Here is a 27,103-nt window from a genome sequence, read left to right as displayed (position 1 = left end):
TATTGTGAAAGGAGAGAAATCGGCAAAAAATTTTCACACATTATATACGCGCGTATATGTGTGAAGCGTGTACCGAATGAATATTCCTTCATTCCTTTTTTGCGAAGGAAACGAGGGGCAAGGAAGAACACGGTTTGCCTACCCCAAATGGGTTCTTTTATGAAGGAGCACGTGAAACTGCTAGGAAAGACTAAATATTAATAACCATTTTTTCATAAATAAAGGTGTAAAATGGAAAAGGCTAAAAACTCCACATTCCATTTACGTGTAGGAGGTTATAAAGATTACTCATTCGGGGGGCTACTTTATCGTCAAATATAAATGGAGCGGCGCATTGCAACTGCTTCGCGCTGCATTATAACTTTAATATTTCCTCGCTGTGTGTAGTTCTAAGTAGAAAACCTATGTGCGCTACATTGTGCATAATATGTTTCTTTAATCAGTGCACTATCTTCTTTGCATTTTTGCGTCTTTCACAAGGGATAACTACACGCAGGCGTTAACACACAGATAAAGCAGAAATAGCGGAGATAAGTCCTTATCCTCCTGCTCATTTAGGGAAAGTATACGGTAATCGCACAGTGTACCCTTGCTTCCATTTTCATAAGCAGACAGTGACATTTTTCACACAACTGCCTTATGTACTCATATATCAGAAAGTAAACGCATTGTGTGCTATGTGGTGGAAGCAAATTTAACAATTTCGTTGAGCATCTATAGGGGGAGGGGTTATCTTATTCTAGAGCGTCTGCCATTATCATCACACATAATTATAAAGTTATAGGAAAGGGTTATCCCTCGGGAGAAATATTTTTTTCAATGTTCTTACCTTACGAAGTGGTCATGAACTTTTTGTGAGGCTTCATCAGAAGCATATGTAATGTGGGGAGTTCTTAATGATAAAATATGAAAAATATTGCGCCAGTAACACCTGCTTCAAATATGTAGGCATTCTTTGGTGTAATATAATGCGTTGGCCTAATTCGTTTGGAATGGAAAATATGCCCTCTCAAGCAGGTGCGCATGTGTACAGACTTGTATATCAGTATTGTGCGTATTATTATGTGTACGCCGTGCGGAATTGCGAATATTTGGAATTGTGCCGAAAAAGAAAAAAAAAATATGCGCGACATACAGTTAATGTAAGAAATTTATGAGCTCTTTTTTTCCCCTTGTATGTCGCACTATATAAATGGGTGTTTTATTATTTTGTAGAACTGAGGGACTGCTCGTAATTTTTTTGAAGTGCCATTTTTTTCTGTGGAAAACGTGAATGTTGACACGGAACATGTGAGGAGTCCTGCGGCGTTTTTTTTCCACCCCTTGGCTTAACCGTAAATAAGTGCTGGCCGAATATTAGCACATACGCATGTACATATATATACATATTTATACATGCACGCATATGCGTGTATCATTCCTGTTCGTTTTTTTTTTTTTTTTTTTTTCCCTTCTTTCGTAATTTTTTTAAGGCGTGCCTCGACGCGCCCTCTACCCCGCGTTTCTACAGACACTGTTCTCTCATACAAGCTGCGATCGCTTGCGAGCATGTGCGGTAAGATAGGTGTATGTCAGGGGAATTCATTTTCCAGAATACGCCAGCCACAAGCAAAAAAAGCACATAAGCATATGGAATATTTCGCACGTCATAATAATGTATTTTCTATTTAATTGCCCATATTTCTCTCACATGCGCATGCGTACGGGGGAATATATACGTAATGTACATTTCGGCCTTCATGCGAGCATACAGGCGCATACCTATGCATACGTTTTCTATATATAAATATATGCATATATAAATGTATATATATGTATATATACGCACATACGTATGTATGCATGTAATACACGCGTTATGTTCATACTCACACGAGTAATGCTTGGCGTACTTTATTATTTTGGCCGCTCGTACAAGAGACCCCTCACCATTTGTACACTACAAATTTGGGGGACTGATAATCAGGAAAAAAAAAAAATAAAATAAATAAAAGGACGAAACAAAAAAAAAGTTAGCAGAAGGAAAACAAAACAACTTTGCGAACGAAAAAAAAAAAAAAAAAAAAAAAAAAAAAAAAATTGCTAAGGAAAAGCTTACATTCGCGACAACGAAAAAAAGCAAAGGCACAGAAAATCCACAATTTGTCATGTTATAAAATTTTACTGTGCTTTTTTCCTGCAAACGGGAAAAATAACAGATAAAGCATAATTAAGTGCTTAAGTTTTATTTCTTTTATATGAAAGTTGTATTGTGATTACATTTTCATTTTAATGATAAGTAAACTTATGTACAATAGCAGAGCAACTGTTTTCTTGAACGCTCAATTTTTTTCTTGTTTTAAAAAAATTCTCTTATCCTGGGTACGAATCGATCTGCAACGTTCGCACGGGGACACCATCCCTTTGCCTCTTTTGCTTATGGGCATTCGCCCTGTTGCATATTCACCTTATAGCGAGCACCAGTCCAGGCACGTGCACCCAGCTACACTTACCCAAGCACGCTCACCCAAATTACACTCAACCAGCTATGCGTGCCCTGCCACGCATACACATCTGAACCGAACCACCTGTCATCACTGAAGAATCACACACACGCGTCATGTGTCCCCATTGCCCCCCTTTAAAGGAATGGAATATTTTTTTATTTCACCTCTTTTGAACCTTTGTACACATTTTTTTCTGTTCATCCAGGGAGACATCCGTGCGAGTACGCGCTAACGTATCGTATTTCCCCCGGGGTCATACATTTTAGCGCTTTTGACAATTGTATATATATGTATACATATAAAAATATATTTTAGTTTTGCAAAAATATATTTTCCCTTTAAGTGTAAATAAAAAAAAAAATCTCGTTAATGCTATACCAAGGCTCAAGAGTTACGCAGTTGTCCATTTCGTGTTTCCTTATACAGTAGTGTGTACGAAGTTTTACCTTTGGATCAGGTAGCTTCTCCTTTGAATAGCTACCCCTTCACTTTGTACGTACGCGCAGCACAGATCTGTCCACTGCGTTTTAAGGAAGTTCAACATAGCGCCTTTTCTGCAGGAAGAGAGGAGAAGATACTCAACCATGTAACCTTCAGATGTAAAAAGTCACAATGAAAAAATATTTAGTTTATGAAAATATGCATAATTCGTATATCTTGAATAGTATAAAGAATGGAGAAGAATCGGAAAAGGTATGCTTTGCATTTGATTTTGCGCAATACGTGCGAACCTACTTCAGGACAAACGTGACTTTTTTTTTTTCTTTTTTTTTCCACTGTGATATGTTTTGTAACGGCGCAGATGCAGATCAGTACATGTCTGTACATGCTGTTCCTGTGTAAATATGAAACTGAAAAATGCGAGAATGATCTTTTTTGAGTGAAAGGAAGGACATTTGTGTGTATATGCTCTTAAGTGGAATGTCTGAAGTATCATCGACAGTTTCTTCACATGTTTTTTTTTTTTTTTTTTTTTTTTTTTTTCACCTTCACAGCTAGCTGCCCTGAATGACCTTTACGAACAGCTGAACCTGTCTGCAGATGGCGGGTTGTCCGTTTCCCAGATGGAAGAATACATCAACGTACTGATCCATGTGATTAATAAGCCACACATGAATTACAACAATGCATATGGAAGGAACAGCAACAGTGGTAATGTCGGGAGTGGGAAGAGTGGCAGTAAGAAAAAGGGCAAAGGGGTGGGGAGTGCCAAAAATATGGGCTCAGTGAAAATTAAGGACACGATGGATAGCGGGCTGAATAGCTTTTTTAAGATAATACAGGAACGTATAGGGGTTTATGCGTCTGATTTTGATGAAGATGGAAATGTTGATGAGGAGGATGAGGATGAAGAAGAAGAAGAAGATGATGACAACAACAACAACAATGATGATGAAGAGGAGGATGAGGTGGATGAGGACGATGACGATGACGACTATGAGGAGGAAGAAGAAGTAGACGAGTGTCAAGACGATGAGGAGGACGACGCAGATCATGATGATCAGGATGATGAAGAGGGGGAAGACAATGAGGTGGACGAGGTAGACAACGTTGGCGAGGCTAGCGAAGGCGACAGCGAATTTGCCTTGAGCGATGCTAATGCAAAGGGGAGAAAGAAGAAAAAGCGGAAAGATGCAGCCAAGGGGGGAAAGTGCAAGGGAAACAATAAAAGCAACAACGAAGGTAAAAAAAAGCGTGCGAGTGGATGCGTCAATAAACGGACCAGCAGAAGAGCCAGTCAGCGTATCAATGATCGATTAAACAAAGGCAGTAACAAAGAAGCCAAGCGGGAGAAGACTAAAAGTACGAAGAAGGCCCTACAAGGTGCCAAGCCAAAGGGGGAAGAAACAAAAAAGAAAGCAACCAACAGAGGAGTGAAAAAAGAAATAATAATAAACTCCGAAGATGAAAGCATTGACTTCTTCTCCTATTCTAGCAATTCGAGCGACTCATCCAGTGAATCATGTGAATCAAGTGTCACAGAAGAAAATGAACAAAATTTTCTAAACGATGCATGTGCAATAGATGTAAAATATATTAATATCATTTATACGGCCACGTGCTGTATATATGCAATTCTGGATATATACCCCCAAACCATAAGGTATGTAATTAACAACAAAGACGGTATAAATATCCTAAACAGAAAACTGAACGACATTGAATACATTGATGTTGCTGAAGTGATTTTAAAAATTTTCGAAAAGTTAGTAGAGAAAGATCCTATGCTTATTTTGAAAAAAAAAAGTATAAAGTACATGTTGATGCATATAGATTTCTACAATGTAAACATTCAGAAAAAAATCTTCTTCTGTATCATCCAGATGATTAACAATATCAGCAAGCATAGGCACATAACGAAATATATAACTCCTTACTGTTCCATTTTTACAAATTTTTTTCATTTCCATTATATTCATATACTAAATATTATATGCACCCTTTGGAGATCTCTCCTTGATAAAATGATCATCGTTCGGTTGGAGGAAGAGAACAAATTGAGGACGAAAACGAGGCGTTCCGTCACCGATAATGGCGCAGGTGCAAAAGAGGGGAGCTCCTTGGCGCGTAGAAAAGATTCCAAGGGAGACTCGTATCTGAGTAAATTGATGGAGAAGACTGATAAAAGGAAAAAAAAAAAACGCGAACAGGAGGGTGCCTCTGGTGCAAAGGGAAAAGGAAAAATGAAGGGGTTAACTGGTACCCCCTTTGTGAAAAGCGGAAGGGCAAAGAAACAAACGGGAGATAATCCCCGTGAAGGGGAAGTGATCGAAATATCGGATGAAGAGCAAACGAGTGATTTTCACAAGAAAAGAGGCAACGATACTGGGGATGACTCTATCTATGAACATCTGGGTGAAGTAAAGTCTAACAAGCAGGTGAAGAAGAAGAAGGAAAGCTCAACTAATAAGAAGAGCAAGAAGAAACCAAAAAATTGCACAAAGGAAAAAGTGGACGATGGCGAGGATGTGGAGGAAGCTGGAGAAGTGCCCAATATTATAGACGTTGGTGAGGGTAGCGAAGATGATGAAGTGGAGATAGATGGAGAGGACAGAAGGAGGAAATCAAAGAGACAGGTTCAGAAGAGGAGCAAGTTAAAGAAAGATGATAACCTGATCAGCTGCGAATACGACAGAAGGGGAAGAGACCCGAAGGACAGCAGAAACAAGGGCCAAGAAAGTAGTAGAAAGGGAGCCAAGAGGGAGCAGATAAAGGACGAAGATGTGTACATTTTGGATGACCAATTATCCGATAGCATCAACTTCAAAAATAGCAAGTCGAATGATAATGTCAGTTTTCTGAGTTCATTTTTAAAAGGCTCTGGCCCTGTTAGCGGATCAAAGGGTAAAGGTTCGAAGAAGCCTATGAGGGAATCTTCCTCTCATGGCGCAGAAGAGAGGGAGAAAGATTCCCCCCAAATGGAAGGCACGTTCCCATCCAAGGACGAAAAGAAGAATGCCACCTTTGTGCACCACCAAAACAAGTTGCTTCAAAATATTATCCATCTGAATAGCAGCGAAAGCACTCACATCAAGCTCTGCGCAGAGATCGAAAGCATATACAGCATTAACATTCGAAATAATATTATTAAGTTGCTGATAGAGTGTAAAATTGAGGATAACTTGTACGCCTTCATGGAGACTTTTTATATCATTTCTATCTTGGTACATCACAGTGATAATATACTTGAAGATTTCTGTAACAGTGAATTCCTGAGCAAGTTTAGCGAGATCTTTCAAAATGAGAAGTACCAAAGTAATAACTTTTTAACTCTGTACCTTTTGTTTACGCTGTACTCCTTTTTGCCAATGTGTACGTTTAACGGGTTGGTGATTTATGATTACGACATGGGCACGAATCTAAGTGGCGAGGCCTTCGTGAAGCAAGGGAAAAACCAAGGCGCAGATGAGGAAGACGGAAAGAACAGCAGCATCGGGCGAAAGAACAACGTTGAAGTGGATTCGAGTGATGATGGATTTTTCCCCCCCGACAATACCCCCGATGGATACATGCCGAACACGTTTCCAGTGGACGTGAAGAAACATAAGTTGGATTTTTATAGGAACCACTTTAACCACCTGGCCACCCTAATAAAGGTGATCATACCGAGTGTGTACAGAATATACGAGGAGACTGTCTATTTCGACATCAAGTATTTGTGCGTAGTTATCACATTGTCTGTTTTCATTTCGATGTATAAAATATCTTTGACCCTGAGTAAGGATGCGGAGTTTGTCAACTCCCTTGAGTACATTTTTCTGTACCACAAGGAAACGTGTGCCTTTATCAGGAATCTCGTTTTGAATAACCTATCGGAGTCGTCAGTCATTAGTGGTATTATCATGTGTAGAATTGTGGAGCACTTTGCAGTACTCATTGGGGGCAATTCGATGTTCGAGTCTGTAAAGGATGAGGAGAGGGGAGGAAATACAGCATTCGTTAATAGAAATGGTTATGCGCTTTGTGAAGGCACTGCCCATGTGTTGCACCCGCTATCGGACAACCATGGATCCCATCTACACGTGCTAAAGAATATCATTAGTAAAATATTGGAAAAGAAAATGGACGATATGTATTCTACCTGTGAGGGTAAATACTTGTGTCCGAACAAAGAAATCTACAATATTATGTTTTGCTATTTTTACGAGCTGTATAAGAAAGGAGGGGACTGCGGTGAAGGTGTTAGAAAGGGCCGATGTGAAAGGATCAACTTCCTATTTTTCAATTGGGAAAGGGAAATGAAGAATATTTCCCTCGAATTTGAGGTGATTTTTTTGAACTACCAAAATATGAAGCTAGCCAAGGAGAAGAACAAAATGGAGAATGGCGCCCAACCCATACGTTTAAGTCACCTGATTGTTGACGAGCGCACATGCTACAATGGTATCGTTTTGAGTTATTGCTATTTGGTTAATCTGTTTGGTCATCTATCCTCCATGGGGGAAGACGCTTCCATCTATTTCTACCAATACAATGTGGCAAAGCGTCTGTATTTTTTTCTGTTCCAGAAGTTGTTTTATCAGGACGGGCCAAGTGAAATGGGTAAGAAAGGGAATAACGACTTGAAGAATAAGTACAGTTCCCTCGCATGCTGCGACATCAATCGGAGAAACGTTCTAAATTTGCTAAAAAGCATCGACAGAAATGTTAGACTGTACATCTTTTTATACGCCCTACTGTTTAATAACCATAACAAAAAGGGAGAAGTCGTACGGGGGTTATTTTTGAACAGCGTGAGAAGGTTGTATGGGATATTCTACGAACTGGGTGGAGACCAAGTGATCGATGATATTGATGAAGTGCAACTGAACAGAATGAAAGGTGTAGTGACAGATATTTTCGACTCTTACCACTATTATTTAATTATGAATAACCTGTCCTTTACAAAGTGTTCGCTACTCATTCGGTTGACAAGGGAGTGCCTAAACGTACATGACAATTTGCCCATATACTTTTTCAAAGATAGTAGGAAGGCTCCTAACAACAGCTGGAGCTATGGTGGTGCGAAAAAGGAGCAGGGCGGAATCACACCTTTAGAGAAATCCAATTTTTTTTATCACGAGGGAAGTAGTAACGTGGATTCCTGGACCCAAAACTACGATGATTTCCCGTCGCTAAAAAGCGAAAACCTCAATTCTCTATTTATCCCCAAGTACAGGAAAAACAACAATGATGCTTTTGTTAAATCTATCAAGCAAAGAAGGAAGAAGGAGAAGGACGAGGAGAACGTTGGGGTTAGTGGCAAATGTAGCCGTATCGAATTGGCTGAACAGAAAAAGAAAAATGCGGGTTCATCACATTGCAAGGGGGGCATATTAGATGATGGTGCTGCCGCGGGGGAAATGGGGAATGAAGGGAATGGTCAGCTGAATAGGAACATCCAGGGGGAGGACGGCGAAGAGGACCAAGGGGAGGTCGCCTTTGACGTGAATTGCGAAAAGATGCGGATAATAAAGAACATCCAGAGGGAGTTCCAGATAGGGGAAAAAGATGAGGCTGACGACGCGAAGGACACACAGAACAATAATAAAGCGCGCCGATCCCGCGAAGCTAACCGGGGCAACCCAGTCATACCCATCATCGACGTCTTAAAGGAGATCTCCAAGGAAGTGGAAATCATAAGGGAAAGAGATCCCGACGAAGCGAAGAACCAAATGGTAGGGAATGCCGACAACGTGCACAGCAAGGCAGGAGTAGAAAGAGAAGGAATGATGGACAAGGCAAACAAAGAAAAGAAAAAAAAAAACAACAAATTGAATGAAAGCAAGAAGGGACATAGTAATCTATTCGATTATTTCACTGGAAGCAATTACAAACATTTTGATTACATTCCGAAGGATTCATTTTACGAAAATTTATTTTATGATAATAATGACAGCACAGAATTTGATAAAAAGAAAAACAAGAGCATATATAATAACTACAATTGTCATTTCCCTGTGCATTTGAGGAGAAACGGTCTGTACGTGGATAACGTGTCGATTTTCAGTTCCCTCAATGAAGGCTTACCCATCTCGTTGTCTTTGGAGAAGATGAATCAGGGCTCTCCCGAAGCGAGCGCAGAAAGTGAAGCAAACGAGTCCACTGCGCTGAACGAATTAACTTCTCAGGGAGGACAAAAATTATCTGAATGCGGAGCTACCAAGGATGAGGTCGGGAATCACAGGAAGGACAACAAAATGGTCGAAGACATAAATGATGAGAAGAAGCAACTGAGCGCGAGCATCGGAGGAGGAATTTCAAAATTGCAAAGAAGCCCAAGAGGTGTGGTCCACAACAGAAATGCTTACACCAAGGATCTTACCCACAGACTGCTCTTCTTAGGAAGGAACTATCAGGATAGGCCAAAGAACCTACACGCCACCTTCAACATATTTGATTCGCTCAATAAGGTAGAAAACTACATAAAGAAAAATCTAAGCAGAGGCAACAGAAATGCTAATGCAAAGTACTACTCGAAGGAGGATGACTTGGTTATCCTGTCAGTTAACGGTATTGATGTACACAACTATTCGTGCCTTTCCGAATATCTCATAAAACTCAACGATCTGTATTATATGAGGAGAAATTCAGCTTGCCTTAATGAAGAGAATATTTTTTACAACACAGACAATTTTTACGTGTACAACGATATTGTAGAATTACTTCCTATACATTATGGGCAAATGAAAAGTCAAATAAGGTATCTATGGAATGGGCATGGAAATGGAAGTTCAGCGTCGGAGAACTATTCCCTTGGTGGTTCTCTCTACACGGGTGATGGTTATCCCTCGCAGATCGGAAACAACACTCATAGTATAAATTTCAAGGTAATTAAAAAGAGAAAGCAGAATGAGCTTTCTTGCTTGAATTTCTTGCCCGATGATTTCTGTGGTAAAGGCAATATACACATTGTATCTAAGAAAAAGAAAACGAACAACAATGCAGTGGAGCTGAATGAGGAAACGAGAAGGAAGTTATACGAGAGGAGAGAAAACCAGGACGATCTTTACAGTTATGTAGATCCCATTACCTTTAGGAAAATCAAATCCAGCATTGAAACCCCGTTAAACTGTAGAATTGTTAGCGAGAAGTTTAATTTTTTTAACATTTCCTTCGACTTGGTTAAGAATTTATACAACGCGGATGATTTGCGAGATGGCACCTGGAATGGGAATGTTGCGGAAAATGGGGGATTGGGGGAGCTCTCCAAAAAGTGCTTCTTCCGCATGTTGAAAGGGGATCCTACTGAGGATACGAAAAAGAAGGAACAATTGAAGCACGAAGCGCGGGATGACGGTTCGGAAACCAGGGGGAAATTGAGCAACGATCAAAAGGCTGACGTAAGTGCAGGGGTGAATAACGTGGACCTCACGGATGGGCAATACTACGCAGACGAGTATGATGCAGACCAGATAATGCCCTACGCGGAGCACCTCTCGGAGGGGGAAGAGAAACCCTCCTTCTTGATAGACTACCTAAAAGAGCACTACAGGAAAAAGGAGTTGAATCTTTTCTTGTCGCAGAGAAATTGTGTGGAGAGTGATTCGATGTACTTGTCAACCTTTTTAAAAACCGAAATGAGGAAAGTGACCGAGTTAGTTTTCTTGGATGAACACTACATTAATAAGGACGTGATGTTGAGTACGCATCTACACAACATTCACTTTCTGGTGCATCAAGGGGAGAGTGATATGGAGGACAGTAGAACATGGCGAAGGGAAAGTCTCGTGGATAGAATTCATAGAAATCGAGAGAGGGAAAGGTCTCTATATGTGAAGTATCGCAAAGGTGGAATTATCAACCAGGACACCATAATAGGGGAACAAGCAAAAGAAAGTAACCATCAGAATGACATTATTCCAAGTGGGGAAGAGCAGTACCTCCTATTTAACTACATGCCTATGTACAGCGAAATTGTGAAAAGAGACAAAGTTTCTGCACGATTGAGGACGCGTAGTGGTGGATCTCGGAAGGAAGATCAATGTGCCAGAAAAATGAGTAGTCGTTCAGGTCAACGGGCGAAGGGAAAATCTGGACAAGCACGAGACGAAGATAAGGATATTTTCCTACAGAACATATACAATTTTATGTTTTTCAAGTTCCTTTACTTGTTGTGTAGGCATTTTAATATGTGTGACATTCCATCCTTACTGACGTTTTACTTGAATAACAAAGCCGGGGATAATTCCATGTGCAAAGTGCGAGATGTCGAGTCAAGTTGCAACGAAATGTTAAACGCGGAAACGATAAAGGAGATGAATATCCTGATGGAGGAAGAGTTCTTAGAAAGGGCATCGGAAGTAGCACATGGGCAGAGTGAAGGAAATACTCCTGATAGAGAGATAAATCCTGTGGTGGGCATAAAAGATATAAAGAAAAAGTGCTTCATTCTGAACAGCATTAACAACAAGGTGATGTACTACTTGAATAATCCTCTCTTCCTATTCAGTGAAAAGATCCCATCATGGGTATATAAGATTTTTTACCTGTTCAATTTTGTGGTGGACATTGATATAAGGCTTTTATTCTTTGAGGTAGTTTATTTTGGAAATTATAGAGGCTTATATAATTACAAGCAGAAGATAAAAGAAGTAGTGGAAAAGTTCAACGACAAAATAAGTTTCGGTAATAAGTCCCTAACGGAGGAGCATCTACTCTCCGTTTGTGCAAATTATACATATAACTGTGATAAGAAAAAGCTGTTTAATTTTTTATCCGATAATACAACTTTAACTTTACCAAGGACGAAGATTAAATTGCACCGAAACAAGATGGTCGACTCGTCCTTTCGAATATTTAATCATATGCATTTTATCAATTCAAATTTTATTACTCCATCGTATTTGGACATCGAGTTTTTCAATGAGGAGGGCACGGGATTAGGGCCTTCGCTAGAATTCTACAATGAAGTGATAGAAGAATTAAAGAAGGAAAAACTAAAACTGTTCAAATTGGAGGATACTTACTTATTCCCCCTTTCCTACAAAATTGACTTAAATAATTTCGACTTTAATTTACTGAAGAAGCCGAAGAGTTCGGAGCTGATGGGACTGAACAGCGCGAACAACATAAATGGAGGAGCACACAGTGGAGGAAATAATTACTACGCGTATGCCAGCCACCTTGGCAACCTCGGTAGCAAGGGGTACCATTTGCAAAATGCTAACCCAACTCAGTCATCGTCGTCATCGCTAAACAGACGCATAAATGTTATTACCGAAGGGGCGAACGGAAGCAGCTACCACTCAGTGAACAGCCTAATTAACCATTTCCTCTACTCCATGAATTCCAATGTGTTTACCAATGAAGGCAACAGCTTCGGGAAATACGAAGATCTATCCGAAATGGAATTCCTAGGAAACAAGATGAAGTCTAAAAAGGGGAAGAAGAATTCTGAGAATATTAAAAAAGGTAGTAAAAAAAATGAGATCAAGAAAAAGAATAATGCATGTACCGGGGGGGATGGAACGAATGTAGGTGGTGTCAGCAGCACAAGCAAGAGGAACAAGAAAAAAAATGAACAAGCCAAAGGTACGAGTGAGAGGAATAAAAAGGGGGACGACCAACTGTTTACCGATAGTGACGTAACGAAAGGGCAAAACAAACAGAAGAAAAAATACATCAACAAGGGAGATGAAGAAGCGGAGGAGGACAACATGGAGGATGATGAGGATTATGAGGAGGAAGAGGGTGATATTCCTGGGGAGAAGAACACCTATAGTGAGAATTATCGCAAGGATAAGACCGACTCAAGTGTAAAGAAAAGCACCCCCGCAACGAGCAACGCGTGTTCGTACAAAAAGAACACTGGGTTTGACGCCAGAATGGAGAGCATAATTAAATTAGGGGAAGAGGAATATATTAACTCTGAGAAAAATAAAAAGAAAAGGATTAGGTGTTATGTAGGCTCGAGTGAGAAGCAGGAGGAGGAAAGTAAGAAGAAGAGTCTGATGAGTGAGAGGAAGGTGGTGGATACCAAGGAGGGATTACCACCGGTGGAAGGCTCAGAAAGTGTGCAAATGAAGCAGGCACGGGAAGGCGCTCCAGAGGAGGGGGGAACTGCAGTTGACCACTTCAGAGAGGAAGTAAACCAGGGCATTGAAAAAATTGACCCTCATGGGGATACGCCGAGTAGCACAGGTAAGATAGGCAAAGACCCACAACGTGTCGCCTCCCAATCCGAGGAAGAGGAAAAATTCGATTCGGAAGAGGTGGTGGAAAATACAGGAAAGAGCAATATTGAGAAAAAGAAAACGGATAAGAGGCCAAGCAGCAAAAAACACCATGCATCTAAATCTAACGAAATAAAGGATTCGCAAATAGGCATAACGCCAAACAAATCGATGAACGTGTCGGGTGTAGGGAGCAGCTCCAGAAACGTAGACAACGTGTCGATAAAGGAGGAGAAAGCTGAGAGGCACTGTTGTAAATTGTTGGACAAGGGTATAGAAAGTAAGGAAGACGAGGGGAAGAAAAAAAAACTTGATAAAACGAATAAGGAGGAGGATACGAAAATTGTGAAAAGTGAAGACAGCAAAAAGAAATATCTCCTCTCTGGCGATGTTCAACAAGAACAAATCGCAGACAATGAGAAAAAGGAGACCAGCGAAATGGAAAACAAAAGTGTGCATGTCAAGCGATATAAGCTATTTACTAAAGACTTCGAGGAGCATTTTATGAAGGAAGATAATGATATGGAGGTAAGTAGACAGCAAGAGGCACGAAGAAAAATTAACCTAAATGATGAAGCAAACTTATCTCCATCAGTAGCACAAAATATTATCACTTCACTCATAAGCGAAATGGAAAACAAATCATCTTCACAGGAAATTAATTTAAAGACATCCAATGAAGCAAATGAAAAAATCAAGGAGGATACTGCTGAGAACAAGAGTAATAAGGATGAATCAAACAAACCGATGGCCAACAATGTAGGCAGAAAGTTTAGTGAAAACTTTCAAAAGAAATTGCACGAGAAGAGCAGAAAGAAGATAACCAATATTGAACAAGACACCCTTGAAAATAGACTCTTTAAGTACTTCAAATTGTTGGGTCAGTTGTGTGCAAAAATTTTAACAGACAATAGGAACGTAAATGTTAATTTGCACCCTCTGTTTTGGTACCTGGTTATGAACAACTCCGGATATGTTAACATCTCCAAGTTTCAGCACTATCAAGCGGTAATACTGTCAGGAGTATCAGGAGAATTGGCTCCATATAGAAGGAGTGATTAACATCGATATTTGTGATCATCCGCTTGCACATTTACGTTTGAGAGGAGCTTAATGAAAGTTTCTTCAAGTTATGTTACTCAGTTGACATTCTTTTTACCGCCCCACCTTTCCCCTTCTCCCTGTGCAGATCGACCGAGTCAACATGAGCAGCATAAATAAACTGCTGGAGTATCGAAAGGAGAACAAGAATGTTGAGGATTTGATGCTCGATTTTACCCTATTAGGTAATTGGCCATTCGTATTGGGGCGAAAGGGAGGCATTGTGAACCGTGCCTCCCCGGGTACGCAGTACTGTTGCTTTTTCTGCGCGGTGTGCTTTTGCATGTTGGTACATGCCCTTCACTGTGATATGGAATGCACATGATTTCCTTTTCCAATTTGACAGGGAGCGACCCACCCGTTGAGCTAATCCCGAACGGAGCCAACATTGCGGTGAACAACGAAAACCTGGACTTGTTCATAAATAAAACCATCGAGTATTCGTTATACGAGGGGATAAAGTTTCAGGTAAAGTTGAACGGGACGCTGAGCAAGCATGTGTGTGTGTGTGCATCGCTTTTGTGCGAACCGCTTTACATGCATATATCTCTTTTTTTGTCCTTGCAGATATGGGCCTTCCGCTTCGGCTTCAGCACGATCGCCCCCCTCTTGTGCACCAACATATTTGATGAAGAGGAAATTTGCGAGTACCTCTTCGGCAGCAATATCGAGAATGACGAACACTGGACGAAGCTGCACCTGTCGACATATATTAAGCCGGACCATGGGTAAAGAAGGAAAAAAAAAAAGAAAAAAAAAAAAAAATGAAAGAAAAACGAAATGCGTGATTATCCCTGGTGTGTGCATTTGTATGTGTTATCCACTCATTTGTGTGGCACACATGAAATTACCTCATTCTTCCTTCCTTCTCACCACTTCAGGTACACCAACGATTCTGTTACATTTATCACCCTGATCGAAATTTTATCGGAGTTCAACAAGGAAGAGAGGAAACTGTTTGTTAAGTTCTGCACCGGAACGTCTGCCTTGCCGAATAAAGGATTTGCAGCTTTGAAGTGAGTAACATGCGTGGGTCGCTTCGTTTTTTTATGTTCAATCGGTGACATGCAAAGGAGCACAAGTTACCCCACCATTTCGCCCAATTAAGCGTGTTGCCATTTGGCACCTTGCAAAGTATCACTTGAAGTCGCCTTGCCAATTTTCTGATCTTTACCCCTCTCCCTCTTTTGTAGGCCTCTAATGAAAGTTGTGAAGAAGGAGGACAATAACGATTTGCCCAGTGTAATGACCTGTACCAACTACTTAAAAATTCCCGATTATAAAAATAAAGAAAAGCTCAGGAACAGATTGTTGTACGCCATTAATGAAGGTAAAAACATTTTTGGATCATTTGCCGGAGGGGTGCCTTATTGTCACCACTATGCGTGTCCGTGTGCATTACATATGTCGGTTTGAGCTCTGCTCATAATTAGGCATATGCTGATCGCCCAGTATCGGGACGCACAGGCACGAGTACATGTACATAAGTATAGGTGCATTTTAGCAAGCATACGACTATACTGCCAGATATATCACCCTCTTTCCCCGCATTGATAAATTATTTTGCGCTTAATTTTCTTTTTCTCACCCTTTTGCCCATATCTTTTCGCAATAGGCCAGAAGATTTTCTCCTTATCGTAGTTGCATGGAAGCTTAACTGAGTTCCCAATGTGGTATTCTTCACACGGTGCGCATTTTGCAAGATCTTGGGGTTCAAAGTAGCAACCCTAAATGGCATTTTGCCTTAGCCTTATTTATGAAAGTTTATCGTTCTACCCATATGGGAAAATAGTAAGCTTCTCGGAAATTTGCCATTTTTATAAGGCCATACGAGTACACTGATTTTTTTTTTTTTTTTTGTGTGTGTGTGCATAGAGGACATGAGTTACATGCCCTGTGTGAATTTTTTTTTTTTTTTTTTTTTTTTTTCCTTATTGCACACATTGTGCCTATATGTGTGTGTACAGGCCCACTATTCCATCCACAACCATTCAATTCATTAAAAAAGAAAGAATAAAATAAACCTTGTATGCGTATAACCTCCCCTTAACGTAATTCTTAACTCACAAATTTGTTTAGAATACTGTTAGCAGGATGATTGCGCAGAAGGGCATTTGGGAAAGGCTAAGTTGTAAGTGCAAAGTGTGTTGTAAAGTGGAGGAATGGTGTAAACTAGGTGGAAGGTGCTGATCCCGGAAAGTGTGTATAGCACGCAAAACGTGCCAAGTGCCAAGTGAGTATCCCCTTTTTTTTTTTTTGTTCTCACGCATTCCCCCCCTTGGTCTAGGTGCACAATTCTAATTGCCACCCGAGGTAAAGAGTGTCACTACCATATGTTCACCAGTTAACGGAATAGGGCAAAACAACCAAAGTCGTAAAAAATAAAATAAAAAAAGTGAACAGATGAACGATGCGCGAATGAGAGAGAAAATAACCCCTAAACGGAAAACAAATTACGGGTACACACTTCGCCAACTTTTACGTACATTTTTAAAAAAATTACTTTAACGCAGTTTAAAGCTGTTTACTTTGATGTATTTTGTTGAATATTTTGTTGAATATTTTTTGTTGAATATATTTTTTAATATTTTTTTGAATATAATTTTTAATATATTTATGAGTATTTTTTCGAGTTTTTTATTTTTTTCCTCTTATGGATGAGAATACCGTAGACAAGATATTTTTTTCGCTTAATTTTTTGCGGGAAATAAGAAATTTACACTTTTGTAAACTTGAGGAAAATAGGAAAAAATCTAATTTTACGTAGGAATAAAATTAGAAAAATTCAGCAATATTTCCAAAGTTGTAAAAAGTCTGAACAAATATACAAGATCATGAAAAAAAAAAAAAAAAAAAAAAAATTAAATAAAATAAAGTAAAATCATAAATTAAAAATTAAGAACCAAAGAGGTAAACTATAAAAAGATAAAAATGAAACATAATAAAAAAATTGCAACTCCGGGAGCATGATATTTTCTAATTTTTAACATTAACCTTATCATAAAAATAAATAACCCAAAAAAGAAACGAAGGAAAAGGCGCTACACTGCAACGGAGGATACGTAGCCCGTAGGGTGTGCACCGAGTGATGCAGAGCGGAGACCTCGCTATTTTACTGTATTCCTCAAACGGTGAATTACTCTCATTCACATCCAGAGAAAAAGACATTTCCATTCGAACGTGCAGTTTGGCTGCTTGCTCATTCTGTCGTGTTGCATTTTTACAATATTGCTAGCTTTACATTTTTGTTAGTTTGCCATTCTACCGCGCGCATGTACATTCATACGTACTCATTTGATCAGCACGGAGCACGCAAACGAACAAGCAAACAAGCAAACAAGCAAGCACAGAGAGACAGAGAGAGTGAAATGCAATGTAATTGAGAGAGAGACGGAACGAGCGCACGACATATACACATCACCATCAGCGAATCCGCCGGGTGAAACCTTTCAGGTTGCTACAGCCCTGTAGAGGAAAAGTAACAAAAAAAAAGTAGTAGCTCATTCCGTATGATCATTAACATTTTCTTTTTGCTTTGTTTTTTGATGTGATTCCCTAGTTGTATGTATTTTGCCATTCCGTTTAAGCTCCCATTTGCATTTAAATTTAGAGTTAGGTACTCTTTTTTACTTCCGTTTTTGCCCTAGTTTTTTTTCGCTGCTTTTGTCTGCATTTATCAGTGTAGGACAACTTAACCCCCCTGCCCCCAAAATGGACTCATCTCAACCTTAGGATTATGAAGAACAGAGTTCCTAGCACTTTTCACACGAATTGTTCAGAACTTGATAAAAAGAAAAAAAATTATTACACCATAACATGAAGATACATAAATGCTTTATGTGTAATTATTTTCTTAAAATAGTTAAAGGAAAAAGGAAAAGGAAGAAGTACACGGGGAGTCGCAATACCCTTCTGCGCAAAGGGAGAGCGGGGGAAGGAGATGCTGTGAATGGAACTCATTCGAATAGCACAAATAGCAGAAGTAGTTTCCTCGAAGCTGATCCAGAGGAGCAGGTGTTACCTGCATTAGAACAAACACCATCAAAGGAAGATATTAAGGCCAGTGATAATACCACGACGGTGGAGCCTAAGGCGGATGAGTCTTGCCACTTTCGCTGCTTTCCCATTTGTAACATCAGCTGCGATCATAGTTTTTGTCTAAATGGAAGATGTGGCAACAAGGTCTTAGAGGAAAGAACAGATACGAGGGGTTACATCGGAAGGAACACCCTCCGAGTAAATCATCACATCGATCAGCGCAGTCGAAATTTGAAGAAAGAAGCGCAATATTCGTGTATGCTCCTGCATGTGTGTGAAGGAAGTAGAAAGTCTTCCCCTTGTCACAGGACATTGATCAGGCGGAAAGATATAAGTGCGAACTACTCACTCGATAGGCATTACCTCACATTTGTGGCTCAGTACCGAATTGAAAAGATAAAAAAAAATATCATGAGGGTTATTTCTTTTGTGCGCTTCTTCCTGTCACAGAGGAAGAATCAGAGGGCCATTAATTTGATACAACAGATTAGTAAATGGGAAGGTGGTCCACTGGACGTTACACCCATGTGGACGGAACTACACCATCTGTATAAGAGGGAAATAAGCAGAATAAGTAGAAGGAAATGCATCTATAATGATCCCATTTTGGAAACTCGTAAAAGAAGATCACGAGTACTGTTCATCAAACTGGTTAAGCGAAGTGTGGGAATTGTTCACATGCTAGAAATGGAAAAAATTAGACAAAAAAGATTTGTTGATCGGGGGAACATGGGGTTTTTCCATCGCACAAAGGTTATTAGAATTATGGAAAATAGAATTGGCAGGAATAAATACATAAAGAATATAATTCAATTATGTCAAAGATATATCAACCTTGTGGATAGCTCCCTTCTTTGCATTATGAACAGGATGGGAAAATCTGTAGTGCGAATTGGTAGAACGGATAAGAAGTGCCATGGGGGGACTGTTATCACAACTGATGTAACATTGCACAGAAGGAATAATCTAAATAGGGTACAAACCAAAGGCACTGTAGGGAAGAGCAAAAAGGGGAGTCAGTCCTTTAAGGGGGGCCACAACGGATATCGTGCTGATAAAGAAGATGTGCCGATTGTCAGGGAAAGTAATGTGGGAACTCATTTTGGCGAAAAATCTGGGGGAGACCCCTTTTCTATTGGTAGGATAAAAAGTATACGGGAGGAAAAGATAACTCGAAACTCTAAATCTTCTAATGATATGAGCGCAGATAGAAATCAACAAGGAGCGAAGCCCGAAAGGGGCTCCATGAGCACGCACAGTGGAACAGAATTAACCAAATGGGACAGAATATATAGCACCGTTGAGTTGGCCTATTCCCTCAAAAGCAGAACAATGCGCAGAAGCATGTGTAGAGCAAAACAAAAAGTTAAATGGTCCATTGTGTGTCTCAAATGTAAAGGTAAAGCCCCTGTTAAAAAAATGCACAGCAGGAAAAATAATTACAAAATGTGCAATCTAAGAAAAAATAGAAATCATCGGGGGAGACGAACAAAAATGTGGCAATCGTATTTCCAGGAGAACGTTAAGAGTGAGCAGACGGAAGAAGCAAGCGAAGTGGAAGGGGAGACAACTCTCCCTGAATATGATAGTCACGAAGAATGGGTCAATTCTCATAAGTCATTTGGAGTAAACTCCGATAATCTAATGAAAGGCAAGAGAAGAACGAAAGAAGGTAGTCACGGAATATATGGCTACAGGGAGAAGGACCCTTACTGGATGGTCAAAAAGAGTGAAACGAACAAGGAAAGTTACGATACTCCCAAAGAGGAAGAAAAAAGGATTGATCATTCGGATAAAGAATGGGATTATAGAAATAGGAACAAAAGTGCGATAAATCGGAACGATCTAAACTGTGTCTTGCACATAGGAAATAAATTTGTGGAGTGCCTAAGAAGTTGCGAACATATTTGGAAGAACTTCAAAATGGTAAAGCTGATAAAAGATAACTGCTCCAATTTTGTGTACAAGTGCTTTGACACGAACAACAGAAGATACGTAGCCATCAAAAGTGTGAACAAGGAAAAGCAACTGTCTATTATGAGCTATAGTACATATTTAAGTATTTACAGAATTGTACAGAAGATTAATAATGATAATGTAGTGAAGATTTATGATGTACTGGAGAGTCCTTCTCACTTTTTCATTGTCATGGAATTATGTGAAGGGACAGACCTCGTCGAATATGTATCCAAAGAAGAAATTCCTTTCGAGAAGGCGAAGGATATTATTTCCCAACTATTGAACGGAATTAACGCTCTGCATGCAAATTCAATCATTCACAGAGATATTAAGCTGGACAACCTCATGTTCAAGGACAAGGATTTCGAAAAGGTTGTGATAATTGATTTTGATATGTGTGTTTACATGTATGGGGAGCTTGATGTATCTGTGGGGAGGGGCAACTACCTGTATGGCAGCGACACAAAGGAGGGGTTGGACGAGAATAATTTGGGTAGCTGCGATAGGGAGGAAGGGGCCACCAAAGTGGATGTCACTAATGGGAACTGCACCAATCGTATCTTGACCAATCCTAGCTTTGCCCAAAACAGCGTACACGCCAATTCCGTGCAAGTGAACGAAGCTCTCCCAAAGCACTCATACAACTGCGAATATATCACGAGGGAGGACGATGCGAAAGGGGGGGGAGATGTTCTACGCAGAAGCCAATTCCTAACGAATAACTTCTACTCGAATAACACGTACATTAACAAATTTGTGAGGAATAATGAAGAGCGGAAAAATTGTATCATGTACCCTCCCTACTCCGATAGTTATATAATGGTACACAGGAACAGCAAGAGAACAGCCTCCCTTAATTACAATTATATAAGTCAGATAGAGAATGGATTTCTATCTGCATGCACAGACAACACGGAGAAAACATTCATTAACGAAGGGGACAAAGTAATTTGGAACGATCTGATTGTTGGGACGAAGGAGTACATGTCTCCGTACTGCTTGAAGGGAATATATAGCATAAAGACAGACATATATAGCATTGGAGTTACAATTTTTTTAATTCTTTTTAAAAATTTTCCTTACCTATTTGAAGGGAAAAGTCTCAGCAGATGGCAAAATGAAGTTATTAAAAAAAATAAGGACATAGTAATTCCTTTTTCCTTCCTGTTCCATAACGTAACCTGCACTTATTTTGTGAAATTAATGGATGTACACCTAATGAATAATAATATTTATTTTTGCAAAAATAGTTGCCTCCTGGACAATAATTTGAAGGAAATTGAGAAACTGCAAAACATCAAAATAGATTTTAATCAGATCAGAATCAATGCCAAAAATATTTACCTGATTGAGATTTTGAGGCGGTCTTTATCGCTTGACCTCGACGATCAGTATACTAGCGTCTCCGAAATTTTGGAAAACAAAATTTTCGCCTGACCATTCCGCGGGAGCAAATATGACATGGAGGAAGCGAGTGTATTCCTCATGAAGAACGTACCTTCCCTCCGCACATCTTCGCAGAACGGTTGCCCCTTTTTTTTTAAATATTTCCCACTTGTTTTTAATTTTTTAAATTCGAACGGACTGCCCAGGACTACGTCGTGATCGCTCATTTGCGGCTCACACCCAATCGAGACCTCTTTTTTTTTTTCCCGCATCCTTTTGTGCTTATGCCACAGGTTTGTGGCCTAGGCAATTTCAATTTTTTTTTTTTTTTTTTTGTGAAGATTTACCAACTGTATTTTACACCCACTCACCACAATATAACCTTTTTTTTTTTTTTTTTTTTTTAGTACCGTATGTTTTTGTAATTTTTTTTTTTTTTTGAAAAACTTGATTTCAATAGAATTTTGTAGATAATATATTCATTTTTGAATGTTGCCTTTTTTTCGTCTTCCTGAACGTCCCCTCTTAAAGCGCTAGGGAAAAGTATAAGGGAACAGGCATATTAAATATGTCGGGGGCGGGGGTACACCATCCCTGGATAAGGTACCCCTCCCCTCATAACATGGGGGCATCCCTCTTAGGGATGTAGATTATTCGTGGTAAAACTGGGAAAACACGTAAAAGTCCTGCAAACAACTTTTTCAAGCAATATGAATATCAAAGATGAGGGATCTAAGAATTCGACCGAACGGACGAGCAGACTCAAAAGGGGGAAAACAGCGATGAGCACTGAAATGTTTGGAATGTAGTGAGGGGGAGCAGACAGAAGGTAAATAACCCAACGGTGAGGGTAGCTGCAACAATGACTTCGTTTTTTTTTTATTTTTTTTTTTTTCCTTTTTCACCTCCTGTTGTAAATTTTTCTTTGCTTATCTTCAATTTCCTTAAAAAGGGGGGGGAGGGGAAACTGCGCGAACAATAGGACCCTCCCCCAGGGAAGGAGGGAATATAAGGACACAAATTTTATAAGAATGTGTGTTACAACGCTCAAACATGGTGGAACTATCTTACGTATATTTTTTTTTCCTTTTCTTCTTTCTTTCTTTTTTTCTTTTTTTGTTTTCTTTTTTGAGAACCTTGCGGTGTGTATCAACACAGGGAGAAAAAAAAAAGAAATAAAAGAGAAAACATTAATTGAAATATTGCAAAAAAAAAAAAAAAATTAATAATTCAACATACCAAAAAAAAAGAAAAAAATGTAATTTAATTAATTCATTATATTAAAGAGAAAAAAAAAGTTTAAGAATTAAAAAAAAAAAAAAAAAAAAAAAAAAAAAGGAAAAAAAAAAAAAAAAAAAAAGAAGGAAAAAAAAAAAAAAAAAAAAGATTAAAAAGAAAAGAAAAGGAAAAAAAAGGAAAAGGAATATTATGTAGCATAATAACGTATATTTCCTGGTCTTCCATTATTTATTCCTGCCTGTGTTCTTCCTCTTCCGGTTGGTCGACGTCGTCCTCCATCATCATCATTATAGATGGTAGAAATATCGGTGGAGCTACCACCTAAGGTGGAAGAATCGTCTCCCATTGTAGAAGAATCCAAGCCGTCAAAATGTTGATCATTGTGTTGAAAAGTAGATCTTCTTCCCCTACTCCTTCCTCCTGTATTATTGCTGCCACCAAAGAGGGAGTTTTTTATTCCATCAAATATATCAGTATACTGAAAAAAAAAAAAAAAAAAAAAAAAAAAAAAAAAAAAGGACATATATATATACACATATACATATACATATGTATGTGTATATATATATGTATATGTACTTATATGTATATATATGTGTATATGTATATGTATATATAAGTATATATGTATATATATGTATATATATGTGTATATGTATATGTATATATAAGTATATATGTATATATATGTATATATATGTGTATATGTATATGTATATATAAGTATATATGTATATATATGTATATATATGTATATATGTATATGTATATATATGTGTAATGGTTATTTCTATTATTATAATTGTTGTACTTTATATAGAAGGGAACCAATTAATGGAATTGCAACTGTTCCAGCCATAGCAGAAGACAATGTAACCATATTGTTTTCATTAGAAAAGAAGTTATTAAAAGAGAAAGGTTGATGTGAGGAACTTGTTGAACTGGATGTGGAATCGAGTTCCGGGGCAGGTGTTTCTTCCGTGCGATATGTAATAGTAGCCCCCTCATTCTCTTTCGTATTTTTAATGTCCAGCGCACAGTCGCTACTTGAGAGGGAACTTCCATTATCCACCTGCTCACATTTTAAGTCTAAACTGTCTTTACCATCAGTTTCATAATCTGGGAAATATGTTTTAAATTTAGTACACCAATCACTGCTTCTGTTGCCACTACATTTTCCATGCTCAGTTTCATAGGCTTTCTCTATGGCTTCTAAGTGTGCATGATATTTAGCATTACACTGCTGTTTCCCCCCATTCAGTTGATCCTGTATAGTGTTTTTGTCTTTGTAATAATCGAATACTGTTTTGCGTGTTGGGAAGTCGACCTTAACGGTACTATCGGGGGTCCAGAAATGTTTGGACAATTCACTCGCATACACCGCTATAATGCTACTCACTTTATCCATATATTGCTCGAACATCGAATCTTTATCTGCTCTCAATAATATGTCACCCACGTGATAATAAAAAAATTTATACTCCTCTGGAATCCCATTATCGCTGCTGCTCCTCCTTAACCTTTCTATATAACATAGTGTACTCATAATTTTACTACAAGCATTTTCTGGTATGTTGTACGATTTCAGCTGCATCCTCACTTTCTTTGCGTCATCCCATTCTTCATCACATTTACCTTGACCATCCCCCTCCAACTTCTTATACATTTGCCTTGAAGGTAATTTATTCACACATCCCTCCTAAATCAAAAATATAAAATAAATGGAACATACATACATATATACCAATACATATATACATATGTATACATGTATAAATGCATGCATACATATATACTTCTCATTTCTACTTTATTATATTGTGTATAGTATATATATATATATATATATGAAGATAATATTACTGAAATATAACCCCCTCTTTTTTAAAATAAAATAGAGCTTACCGTTAATATTCCATTCGCCGTCGTCATGATTCATTTGATATATTTCCATAGGTATACAAAAAAATTTATATATGAAAAGAAAAAAAAAACAATCCTGACAAGTTATTTTCAGAAGTTCCAAATTACATAGAAATACATGTAGGAACTGATATTCATTTCATAATGACATATAAAAGGAAGGTTTCACACTTGGGGGGGTATTTTCTTTTTCCTCTTTTTTTTTTTCCATTCCTACTTCATTCCTTCTTTTCTTCTTTTTTTATTTTATTCCTCTAAGCGTTAATTTCTAAGCAACACAACTAATTCTATACCTTACAATTTATTTCTGTACACGCCTTATACTTCTTCACTTTTTATTCCTCTTTATTCTTTATTCTTCTTTACTCTTTATTTCTCTTCACTTTTTATTCCTCTTTATTCTTTATTCTTCTTTATTCTTTATTCTTTATTCTTCTTTATTCTTTATTCTTCTTTATTCTTTATTCTTCTTTATTCTTTATTCTTCTTTATTCTTTATTCGTCCTTACTCTTTATTCTTTATTCTTTATTCTTCTTTACTCCTTATTTTTCTTTACTTTTTATTCTTCTTTACTCATTATTCTTCTTTACTCATTATTCTTCTTTACTCTTTATTCTTCTTTACTCTTTATTCTTCTTTACTCTTTATACTTCTTTACTCTTTATTATTCTTTACTCTTTATTCTTCTTTACTCATTATTCTTCTTTACTCATTATTCTTCTTTACTCTTTATTCTTCTTTACTCTTTATACTTCTTTACTCTTTATTCTTCTTTACTCATTATTCTTCTTTATTCTTTATTCTTCTTTATATTCTGCTAATCCTATTCTTCCATTTTCCTCTAATGCACTCCAACAAATCCCCGCACATATTTTTCTCATTTTTATATATTTTTCATCCTCCTCAGCCCATCTAGTGCACTTCCCCCATCCCATATAAAGGAATCATTAAGAAACAGGACATACATGTATTCCGCATAACAAATTAATTATAAAAAAGTATATCGCAAAATCCTTAATTCAGATATCCTAAACGCTGAACCCTAAACTCTAAACCCTAAACCCTAAAACTATACTCTACACAAATTAAACCTAAAACATTATCCTGTATTCACTCTAACACTGAATCCTGATACTACTTTCAACTTAACCCTAAATCCTGATCCTACTTTTACCTCAATCCAGAACCCTGATACTACTTTCAACTTAACCCAAAACCTTGATCATAATTTCACTTTAACCCCCCTAATCGTACATTCACATTCACCCTAAACCCCGATCCTACTTTGACTTAACCCGGAACCCACTTTAATGCTTAACCCGTAACCAACTTTTACCCTTAACCTGGAACCCATCTTATCCTGAACCCGGAACCCACCTTATGCTTAATCCGGAACCAACTTTTATCCTTAGCCCGGAACCTACCTTACGCTTAACCCGGAACCCACTTTACTTTTAAGCCGGAACCTACCTTATCGCTAACCCGGAACCAATTTTTATCCTTAACCCGGAACCTATATTATCCTTAACCCGGAACCTATATTATGCTTAACCCGAAACCTACCTTTTCCTTAACTCGGAACCAACTTTTACCTTTAACCCGGAACCTACTTTACCCTTAATCCGGAACCCACTTTAATGCTTAACCCGGAACCCACTTTTATCCTTAACCCGAAACTCACTTTTACCCTTAACCCGGAACCCACTTTTATCCTTAACCCGGAACCCACTTTTATCCTTAACCCGGAACCCACTTTTATCCTTAACCCGGAACCCACTTTTATCCTTAACCCGGAACCTACCTTATCTTTAACCCGGAACCTACCTTATCTTTAACCCGGAACCAACCTTACTCCTAACCCGCAACCTACCTTACCCTTAACCCGTAACCTACCTTACCCTTAACCCGTAACCTACTTTACTCTTAACCAGAAACCAACTTTTATCCTTAACCCGGAACCCACCTTACACTTAATCCGGAACCTACCTTTTCCTTAACCCGGAACTAACTTTACTCTTAACCAGGAACGAACTTTACTCTTAACCAGGAACCAACTTTTATCCTTAACCCGGAACCCATCTTAACCTTTAACCCGGAATCCACCTTATCCTTAACCCGGAACCCACCTTACCCTTAACCCGGAACCCACCTTACCCTTAACCCGGAACCCACCTTACCCTTAACCCGGAACCCACCTTACCCTTAACCCGGAACCAACTTTACTTTTAACCCGGAACCAACTTTACTTTTAACCCGGAACCAACTTTTACCTTTAATCCGGAACCCACTTCTACCTTAAACCCGGAACCCACTTT

The 27,103-nt window shown here is 38.6% G+C and overlaps 3 protein-coding genes across 3 annotated transcripts; 2 read left to right on the top strand and 1 right to left on the bottom strand.

The window, feature by feature from the left end:
* Positions 1-3,098: 3,098 nt before the first annotated feature.
* On the top strand, positions 3,099-15,883 carry PKNH_0103100 (E3 ubiquitin-protein ligase, putative; the record flags this gene model as incomplete). Its single annotated transcript, XM_039113734.1, has 8 exons — positions 3,099-3,179; positions 3,482-14,149; positions 14,331-14,427; positions 14,589-14,710; positions 14,810-14,970; positions 15,124-15,258; positions 15,436-15,572; positions 15,858-15,883. The coding sequence occupies 8 exons, from the start codon at positions 3,099-3,101 to the stop codon at positions 15,881-15,883; spliced, it is 11,427 nt and encodes a 3,808-aa protein (XP_038969362.1).
* A 2,175-nt stretch (positions 15,884-18,058) lies between these two features.
* Positions 18,059-21,676, top strand: PKNH_0103000 (calcium-dependent protein kinase 3, putative; the record flags this gene model as incomplete). The annotated part of the gene is made up of 1 exon (XM_002257489.1): positions 18,059-21,676. One exon carries the CDS (start codon positions 18,059-18,061, stop codon positions 21,674-21,676), a length of 3,618 nt encoding a protein of 1,205 aa, XP_002257525.1.
* Positions 21,677-23,051: 1,375 nt separating this feature from the next.
* Positions 23,052-24,796, bottom strand: PKNH_0102900 (KIR protein; the record flags this gene model as incomplete). Its single annotated transcript, XM_002257488.1, has 3 exons — positions 23,052-23,342; positions 23,676-24,563; positions 24,770-24,796. 3 exons carry the CDS (start codon positions 24,794-24,796, stop codon positions 23,052-23,054), a joined length of 1,206 nt encoding a protein of 401 aa, XP_002257524.1.
* Positions 24,797-27,103: the final 2,307 nt, after the last annotated feature.

Source organism: Plasmodium knowlesi (assembly GCF_000006355.2).
Source record: "Plasmodium knowlesi strain H genome assembly, chromosome: 1".
Classification (NCBI taxonomy): domain Eukaryota; phylum Apicomplexa; class Aconoidasida; order Haemosporida; family Plasmodiidae; genus Plasmodium; species Plasmodium knowlesi.
This window is presented reverse-complemented; position numbering and strand designations above follow the sequence as displayed.